Consider the following 10,717-nt stretch of genomic DNA (forward strand, 5'->3'; position numbering starts at 1 on the left):
TGACACAGCAAAGAAAATGCAGGAGATGTGCATCTCCAGACCACCATGCTTTCTTTTACCGTGGGCACATCTATAAACGAGCACCTGAATAGAGTGAGGTCGAATCTACTAGTTAACCATCTGGTACAAACAGCCTTTTAATAAGCACCTGAATGCAGCATCAGACTCCATAGGAAGGCAGTTGGGTCCTAACTTTTCTAACGTTGCTGCTAACTTTCAGCTTTTCATCCCCCTCATTTAATGATTAAGCCATTTTTTCACACCACACACACCCGAAGAGTGGTGGAATTCCCCCACAACAACAGCATGTGTGTGGTTATATAATGCTGGGCCGACACGCTTAACTCCATTATCCTCATTCCTGATGAGCTTAAAGCACAATTCCACCAACCTCACTTTACCTGGATTCAACCACCAAAGAACCAAATCACTCACAACAAACAGTTGTAATTATTAAGGTCAAACTCTACTGAAAACTGAAACACAGCTTCAGTTTAAGAGGAATTCCACCAACTTTTTAAAATTCCAGAAAATATGTGCTCTGCGTACATGTGTGCGTTTGTGTTTGTGTGTATAAGACTCACCTGAAACACAACTCGAGACTTCTCCAGCAGGTACGTCCTCATGTTCGCCCCAATGATATGATACTTCTTATCGAAGCCGATCTCGATGTACTTCCCAAAGCGACTGCTGTTGTCATTTCTCGTGGTCTTAGCGTTTCCTATGGCCTAAAGGAGACACAGGCACACAATTAATAAGACTATGTACACTGGCCTTATAAACCACCATGAATGAAAAATGATCTATAAAAATGAACAAAAGTACAAACACAAAGCTGCATAGTTCAAAACAGTAGCCAGAATTTTGTCCAGCATCAAATTTTTTAAAACTCCACACAGTTTGAGCATAGTGTGATGATTCTGTCATGCAGCTAGCACCATGCTAATTGGAGATGCTAACAAGATTCCATTCGTTATTAGCTACATTAGCCTCAGAGCTCCAGTGCTAAAACTAAAGAGGGATCTTCAGATACCAAACATATGTTGGTTTATCAACTACATTTGAAGTAATAGTAAAATCATGTAAATTTGATTTTTCACTGAACTATCAGTTTAACAGATACAGTCATATGCAAAAGTTGTGGCACCCCTGGTCATATTCTATGTTCTGTTGATTTTGAAAATATGTCAACATCCTCCACAGAGAAAACACAGTGTTGAATGCACAATTACTGGTTATATTTAACATATTGGGAAAAAAATATTACATAAAATGTGGCCTGTGTAAATGTTATGGCACCCTTTGTATTTCAAGATTAACTTCTAATATAATGTTATATTTTGCAGTAAACTTTAGCAGAAAAATGCCATATTTAAATATGTTCTCTCTAGAGGATGCGTCCACCTCTTTTACTTAGAAAAGCAATAAAACATTTAGTTTGACCAGGGGTGTCAAAACTTTTGCATACGACCGTATTGACTTATTTTAACAGCCTTCTGATAAAGCAGGTTTTGCAGATGCAGATTCAACCTTGACGTAGACCAATAAAGGACTTTCAGAGGAGAAAATGTCCGAGTGTATTCCAAGACTAGCCTTAAAGGACAATTCGACCAATTTTTCAAAATTTCAGCAGAATTTAATGAGTGTTATATTGGAGTGTGGGTGCCTGCCAAAGCTTTACAGTGAGAGTGTGTGAGGTGTGAAAGCGAGTGCATGTGTTAGTATATATGTGTGAAGAACCTCATGAGGAGCAGCTATTTTTATCCTACGCAACACTTCTGTGTGGGTGCTGTGCGTCTCAATTTCTCTGCAGTAGGACAGGAAGCTGAGGTGGCTTTGCTGCAGAGCTAAGCATCATGGGAGATGGAGTTTGATGTCAGATGAGAGTGCAGTCAGCACCTCCTCATTTAATGTTGAGCTCTTATTTTTATTATTTAGGAACAACCTGGAACTCCAGCCAACATCAGACAGCTCACATTCACCAAGATCTGAATGGCATATTGATCTTTGATAATACTGAATAATATTTAATTTAATCAAATTGACACTCAAAAGTGACAATAATACACTATTTTCATTTTATGTTAACACCTAGGCTTACTACATCCTAAGACAGTGTACTACATCCTAAGACATCATCCCGTAACACAGTCCTTACTGCACGCCTACCGGCGAGCTCGGCACACCCTCATACAGTGCACAGCAGCTACTGGAGGAGGAAGAATGTGTTCAGTGTTGTAGCCGTGTGGAGAAGACGCTGACCAGACTTTCAGGATCCAGTCTGGATCAAACTGATACAGCAGAACTGATGCCGATGGAGAAACAGCCACAGCAGAGTTTACAGCTGCTCAGGAGAGAAGGGTCTGTCTACAGACTGCAGGACAGGGGCGGAACATGGAGGAACAGAATCGCTCTGGCAGTTGACCAATCAGAACAGAGTGGGTGAGCTGACCAATCAGAGCACATCAGGAGGCGGAGCTTAAAGACATAGAAGCTCTAATAGAGTGTTTCAGACAGAGTGTGTATAGAGATGTACAGTATGAGGAACACAGTGTTTTGAACACTGAAATGTGTAGGTCTATTAAAAATAATAAAAATAAAAAAAAAACCCCAAAAAAACACTGGATTATAGGGAAGGAAAATCACAGATCACCCCCTGTTGTTTGCATTCAAAACACAGCTCAACAATGAACTGGAGGTAATGCAAATTACAGGCTGTACAACATAACATGCCGTGCCATCCATGTATTCAGTTATAGGGTATTATGGCAATGCACAAAATGATTAATTGACAGTAAAAGACAGATGCAATCCCCTACTTATGGGGATCCATGCCCCTGGTTTCGGTATTGTAATATCTCCTCAGAGAAATCAGGAGAGTCAGTAAGCAGCCACACCTGTACAGCGTAGGGAGGGATGAGGTAAGATGTGCTGGCACTGAGCCAAAGCACAAAGCATTACTCACACTCTACTTCTTGACGATCTGAGCAGTTAGCCGCCACGCTAATCATATGAGACTGCACGCATGCCAAACAGCACCTTGGCAAGACTGGCAGACGCACGGCTGATCTGATTAAATGTGCTGCCTTGCCACGGGCACCGCTAACAGACTGACACTCTCTCTCTCTCTCTCATTCTCTCTCTCCTTGGAAACAAGAATCCACAAGCTGTATGAACAAGAGCGAGAGGCTACTATCATGGAGGAGTTGAAGCACTGACTGTATATATGATAAATATGATATATACACTTGTTGACTACATATAGTATATGTGACATATACTCTCATTGACTATATATATGATATATATGATATATACACTCATTGGTTGGAACATGCAGACGCTGTTGCTCTCACTGGATGTTAGTGATGAAACTGTGTTGACTTTATGATGGAAATCATGGGATTTTCATGTCCAGGTTTACATTACTTTATACATTACTGAATCTTTGCAAATAATAAATATGTTCTGATGAAGCTTATTTCATCCACTTACATAGCTGTAAAGAAACGCAATGCTTTTAAATGGAAAAAAAAAATATTTAGGGTCAAATAAGCAAATAGGACAAATGCAATTAATGGAGATCACCTTTGGACTCTTTTCTTTTCTTAATAAAACTTGCAGTTTTTTTGTGGAGAGCAGAATAACATCCGAAAAACCACACAGAGAGATAAATACCAGGCACTGTGTGGCCTTAATAGGTCAGAGCTTCACTGAATTGTGAGGAAAGAAAGTCGCTGCCCAACTAAAACAAACACAGCCTGCAGAAATGGACATGAATCTCATGTAGCTGTGCCTCAGATCCTCTGGCCCTTTCTGTCTTGTCTGCGGAACAGCCCTAAGGAGGCTGGCAGTCCCACCCAGACACCCAGCATTCAAAACGCTCCACATAAACATACAGAGCCTGCGGTAAAGCCACAGAGGGAGCACTGCCCATTCTCTAACTACTCCATTAACTTCCTCAGTTACTGTAAGAGACTGTGGAAGTATTTTAAGAGAAAGGTCAGTATGTCAAAGCTTGGGGGACAATATTTAGAGCAGAGGCGTAGCCAAGGGGTGGCGAGTGCCAGTTATGGAAAGTGAAACAGCCAACTGTCATGAGTCAGCAATCAATAATTATGCATAAATTATGATGCTTTATGGTAAAAAACTGTCATCAGGGTAGTTACCAATCAGTTACGAGTGTCAGATGATGCTGCATTTAATAATTAGCTTATCTTGCTGTAATTTACTCAGCAAACAAGGGAGTGAATGTGCGCTGGGTCCTTCAGCACTGCTGCTCTGCGAGCTACATTATGAAGTCACTATCTGATGGTAAGATGAGTTAACTATCAAAAATTATTCTATAATATTCAATCATCAGGCTAATTTATTTTTATGGTTAAAGGCATGCATGTGTTCTCTTACACAGTGCTGAGCTTTCTAATCATTAGACTCATGTTACCAGTAGTGAATCCATTCTAAATGAATGACCTCTATGGTCTGTCTATATGAAATGCTTTTCTTAATGTTATGCACTGAAAAAAGTGATGCATGAATGACTACAATATGCAATATCAACACAGTTTTGTCATACAGTTTACTTTAAGCAATACTTTTTTGGATAGTATCGATTGTTTTATTTATTTGTTATGAATGAACAGAAACATCACTTTGTCATTTTAATACAGTAATGCTAATTTATTTAGTTTTGTTCTTAGCAGTGTGTGAACTTATTAAAATCTCTGGATCTTATGTGACCACCCCATTCTAAAAGGTCCAGCTAAACTACTGATTAAGAGGACAGAAACAGACAGCAGTCTATAGGCGCAAGCTAGTCTTTGGTAAGCAGAAGAAAAACAGTCAATAGGAGAACAGACAGCCTCTGAGAGCAGGAGAGTTTTGTAATAGGGAAAAGGAAAAAACATGGATAGAAAAAACTGTCTACAGGAAAGAAGCTGGAGACTATAGGAGAGTCATATAGAGGGGGAAAAAACACCCCCGAGTCCATTAGAGAAAATGAGAATACATCTTAGATTAGACCAATTTCAAATTAGACCAATTTCAAACCAGCCTTCTTTAAGTAAAGTCTTAGAAAAAGTTGTTTTCAAACAATTAAATGTGTATCTAATATTAAACAAGTTATATGAGAAGTATCAAAAAGATTTGGCATTTCTTGTGGAGTCCCTCAAGGTTCAGTCTTAGGGCCTTTGCTTTTCTCTTTGTACATGTTACCTCTAGGTGATGCCATTAGAAAACATAATATAAATTTCATAGCTATGCTGATGACACACAGTTATACATTTCCATCCCTTCTGATGATCAAGACTCTGTAGACAGACTGACCAGCTGTGTGTCGGATATTTCTCAGTGTAAATCACGAAAAAAACTGAAATACTGATCGTTGGTACAGAAAAAGCTGTTTTATGAGAAACTTGGTTCTTTAGGTCCATATACCAAACCTGAAGTATGAAACCTAAGAAATCTTAGACTCTGAGCTCTGTTTTATCAGCAAACAGTCAGTAAAGTAGCTTTTTATTATTTGAGAATTGTCACTAAAGTTCGGCCTTTTCTATCTCACAGCAACGCAGAGAAATTTGTTCAGGCATTTGTTACAAGCAGAGTTAATTATTGCAATGATCTTCTTACTAACTTCCTAAGAAAACAATCCATCCTCTATAACTTGTATGACCTTGAAGCACCGCCTACATTACAGAGTGTCTGTCTATGTTCCAGGAGGTGATCTTAGATCTGGAGATACTGACCTTCTTCAAAAACCTTCTGTAAATTACAGAAAATGTGGAGAGACTCATTCAGTTATTCTGCTTTTAAACTGTGGAACTCAATCCCACCTTTTATTAGACAGTCAAACCCAGTGCTCACAAGACGTATCTCTCTAACCTAGCATTTAATTAAACTCTACGTCTCGTGGTATTTATCTTTTAATTTGATCTGCGTCATTTTCTTATATTATTCTCAATAAATACTTATAATTTCTTGCATTACTGGTAAGCTTTATTACTATTTAATGTGTTACTGTTAAACATATATTTCCTTATATTACTGTTATGCTTTATCACCTGTCTGGAAAGCACTTTGAGCTGTCTCCGGCATGAAAAGTGCTATATAAATAAAATAAATTGTATTATTATTATTACTACTATTATTATTATTGATACAAGAGAAAAAGAGCAGCCTATTTAAGTAAAGGAGCAGACTACAGGGGAAAAGGAGTGGCCTATATAAGAGAAAGAACAGTCTATACAAGAAAAATACACGAAAAAAGGAGTAATTTATAGGAGAAAAGAAGTCTATAGAATGAATGTAGTGGTCTATACAAGAAAAAGAGGCTAAAAGAGAATACCAGAGAAAAATGTAGAATACAGAAAACGAACAGCCTTTAGAAACAGCCTATAGGAGAAAAGGAGCAGGCTATAGGAAAAAAGGAGAAGCCTAGGAGAAAAGCCTTGTGTGGTAGAAAATGAACAGGAGAGAAAGAACAGTGTATGGGAAATCAGCAGGACTCCATATACCAAACAGGTCAGTGTTTGATTCTCACCTCCATGATGGGATTGGAGGCCAGCACTTTTTCCTCCACGTTTGCCTCGCTGGCTGAGCCACTGACTGTAGCGAAGTAACGCATAGCATATTTCGCCGAAACTGTCTTCCCTGCCCCGGACTCTCCGCTCACGATGATGGACTGATTCCTCTCATCTCTGGAAAATGACTTTTGGTTAATGTTAAATATGGATGAAGTTCATAAGCAGCATGCTAAAAGCGTTTTTTGTGCATTACTTGAGCCAAACGCTAAAAACTATTTAAAAAAAGCCATTTTTACCCAAATATACCAAATATGTTTTTTGAAATGTTAAAGTGGCTTTCAGTGTCAGGTTTGATGGTCTCTCTCCATTCAAAGAGATCAGTCTTCTAAGACTGGAAATAACTGCTAATATGGCTGTTGAGTGGATGGACTGTCCTACTGAGACTTTGATATCAGTCTTAAAGATACAATAACAAAAATAGCTTTTTTTAATTCTTAGGGATAAAAATAGATGGTAAAAATGAATAATGAATGGGGAAAAATGAGATTTGGATCCTTTACAATAAGACAACTGGTTGGCATCAATATCTTGACATTATTATCAGTATGTTGACCACTGAGAGAGCTTGAGTTGGTGTGCGTGTCATCTAGAGACTCCTAGAAGAATTCTGTTGTGAACAGATCACACAGACAGACAGTGAGCGAGAGAGAGAGAGCGAGAGAGAGAAAGAAAAGGCCGTGGCTGGTCTATTTCTGGCTCTGCTGCAGTGAGCGCTATGACCTACAAACCACACCTTCAGAGACACACATACATACCTGGCCATCTGTTTGTAGGCCTCCTCCGCCACAGCGAATATGTGGGGGTCCATGTCCCCCATGTTCTGGCCGCTGTAGGCATTGATGATGTCTGTGCCGTAGATGGGCAGCGTCTCATATGGGTTAATGGCCACCAACACAATACCTGCATTAAGAGACGGAGAAGAAACACTTTACTTACACGTTTTTACATTTCCTTAAGATGTCAACAAAGGAAAACTTTACAACTTTCTTTACAGTGATGGTGATAAGAAACAGGGGTCGCCATGACTACAACACTTTTTTTTACTATTCAAAACCACCAGTGAACCTACACGTTTCTTCTGAGTTTTATATGGAATGTTGATGATAGTAAAACAGTGATAAATCGGAAAAAAATAGTTTTTAGGGGACTGTTTTGCACCCTGCATGTGCCCCTCCATCATAAATGGATATTATAACTATGTTTTGGGCCAAAACGTTTCTGATACTTTCATAAAACAGCTCATCAGGCATTTCATATTCTAACTTTTTTGAGAGGGAGCTTTTAGAGACATTGGACTCTTCAGATGTCTGGTTTCCATCACCAACACTGTGAACAGTTCTAACTCTAGAACAGAGCATTTCAAACCAAACCACTCTTTGCTTACACCTTAACAATTTATTAATACAGAAATTTTGAAGCATTGGTGAAATTCCACTTCAAAGAAGTAGTTCAACCAACACGCTAACGCTGCTAATGATTAATGCTACCAATGCAAATTCTGCTAATGATTATTGAAGGTCAGTGAGGCCAATGCGTTTGCTCTGTATGTCTCCAGAAACTATTATTGACAGCAAAACTAACATTTTTGGCCAAAAGACTTTGCTAAATGCTAAAGTGGCTAAAGATAGATGCCAAGCTAGCAGGGCCCAAAGGCTAATGTTAATGTTTAGCGGAGACATGAGTGGCCCAATTTTTCATCTCATATTTTAATTTCACAATCAGTGGATTTCCACAGCAATTGGAGAAATATTTCTCCAACAAAGACCACTTTTTGTACAATTTTTCATAATAATAAGACTTACACACACATCCACAATCAACTGTGAGTGGTATTACTGAGAAGCGTTTAGGAACCGCAGCAACTCAGCCACGAAGTGTCAGAGCACGTAAAGTTACAGAGCGGGTCGCTGAGTGATGAGGAGCATAGAGCATAAAACTCACCAACGCTCTGCTGATCAATAACTGCAGAGATCAAACCTCCTCTGGCTTTAACATCAGCACAAAAACGGTACCAGGAGCTTCATGGCAGGGTTTCCATGGCTGAGCAGCTGCATGCAAGCCTTATATCACCAAACACAATTCCAAGCGTCGGACTAGACCCCTTAGTTCCAGTGAAGGGAAACCTTCATGCTTCAGCAGACCAAGACACTTTGGACAATTCTATGCTTCCAACTTTGTGGGAACAGTTTGGGGAAGAGCCTTGTGACTGAGCCGCAGTGCACATAGAAAGGTCCATAAAGGCATGGTTGGGTGAGTTTGGTGTGGAAGAACTTGACTGGCCCTATATATGCAGAACTGAACCGCATTAAACAGTAAACAAAGAGTGTGTGTTTACCACAGTAGGTGTAGATGAGTTTGGAGTCGATGAAGCGCACTTTAAGGTTGTGCAGCACGGCTGGCTCGTGCAGGTAACTCAGAGCCGTCAGGTCATTCTCTCCCACCAGGATGTCAGGGTTCCGCAGGTGCGGCAAGTTCTTCGTCTTCGGGTCCAACTTGTGCTCCAGATCCTTGAAAACAGCCACACAATATAAAACCACAGTTAAAACCACTTACAATGTTAAAATCACTAAAATGTTCTCCTAGGAAGATGCCACCAGACCCTGTTACAGGAGAGTTTTCATGAGTGGTAGAGCTGCAAACTCTTACCGTGCCATCCTCCAGCTGTAGGTGCAGTACAGTATCTCCCTGTTTGTAATCCTTCGTCAGTTCAGCTGACCTCCAAACCTCTTCAGAGTCAGGAATCCACACCCGGGCATACTGCAACAGACACAAACACACACATAGGGTCAAAGACGAATAAAGCTTTCAAAATGATAATCTGAAAAGCTCTTATTAAAAGGACAAAATGTGCATTGTCATATCGGCAAGAACCTATTCAATGTGTTATTCGTTTCAAAGCTTTTACAATAATATATAAACAACTTTATTGTCCTTGAAATACATTTAATACACATTTTTTAACAAGCTCACCAATTTTACCAATTACAAAATGTCCTTTGCCACAACTGCACATCAACAAAAGATGTATTATTTTAATTTTTTTGCTCACTACTGAAAACATGCTGGACACCTGTATTAACGTTTGTATTCTGTACTGTAACTCAAGGTTATTCATTTTTTGTTTTTCAAACACAAACATTATTATAACAATAACACATTTTCATGGCCTTCCTGGGGTCACACCACCTGACTTGGCAAGTCATGAGACCTTCTGATTGGCTGTCCTGCATCATGTCTTACCTAGAAAGCAGTACAGGCTGAAATACTCCTTATAACTTCAGTATTAATAGGTGGGGCTAAACTGCTGTAAGCTGACAAGGTGGATGTAGGACATCACAAAAACAATGAATTTTAATTTGACAAGTTTAATTTGACAAATTAAAATACATAAAAGGGCCCAGACCTTGTCTAGGTATGTATAAACAGCGGTCAGTGTCAGTAATAATTACGCAACATTGTAGAAAATGTTATATGTATTGTAATATGCTGAATTTCAAATAAGTATGGATATTTTTGCAAGTTGTTTTGCTTTCATTTTCGAGAAAACCAAATTTAGACACTCCTAGTCACCAGTTTATGATGACAGGTGTTCAGATATATATACAAGGAGGATCGCTCTTTAGCCCAAATTATTCATTATACAACTGACTGGTTACTTCAAAATCTTTCAAAAAGGTGAAACTAAAAGTTTCTCCTCTGTAAAAATCTGAAAAACAGCACCCTTCAAAGAACATTTCTTCTTTTATAGGAGTCAATGTTAATATCACGCATCATTAAACTGTAATGACTCATGTCCAGCACACTGTGGGCCACTTAGCTCTTCTTTTAGTGCCATTTGGCTCTATTTTATGCAAATTCAGTTTCTTGCATGCACACTTTCAGCCATGAAAACAGCAGGGAGTTCAGAACTGCTATTAAATTCAGTACAGTTAGCGTCACAGATAACATCGGTAACAAAAGAAAAAAAAAACAAAAACAGTAAACACAAACTAATCTGAGCACAGAACAGTCGTTAATCACCAGCAAGACTAAAAACCCCAAACAGCTCTTTAACAAGGCAGAAAAAAGTGACTGGATCAGTGTAACTCAACCAAACTAAACAAGCCCTTACTAGATGCAGAAGGGCGCAAGGGGGC

General features: G+C 39.1%; 1 protein-coding gene across 1 annotated transcript in view; it reads right to left on the reverse strand.

The window, feature by feature from the left end:
* myo5aa (myosin VAa) overlaps positions 1–10,717 on the reverse strand; it is a 94,997-nt gene that overhangs the window by 57,152 nt on the left and 27,128 nt on the right. The window contains exons 2-6 of the mRNA XM_036564573.1: positions 9,228–9,338; positions 8,917–9,088; positions 7,337–7,481; positions 6,539–6,695; positions 585–728 (exon numbers count right to left, since the gene is read on the reverse strand). Of these exons, the coding sequence (XP_036420466.1) occupies positions 585–728; positions 6,539–6,695; positions 7,337–7,481; positions 8,917–9,088; positions 9,228–9,338 (729 nt within the window). The remainder of the gene's footprint in view (positions 1–584; positions 729–6,538; positions 6,696–7,336; positions 7,482–8,916; positions 9,089–9,227; positions 9,339–10,717) is intronic.

Source organism: Colossoma macropomum, unplaced genomic scaffold (genome assembly GCF_904425465.1).
Source record: "Colossoma macropomum unplaced genomic scaffold, Colossoma_macropomum, whole genome shotgun sequence".
NCBI classification, from domain to species: Eukaryota; Metazoa; Chordata; class Actinopteri; order Characiformes; family Serrasalmidae; genus Colossoma; species Colossoma macropomum.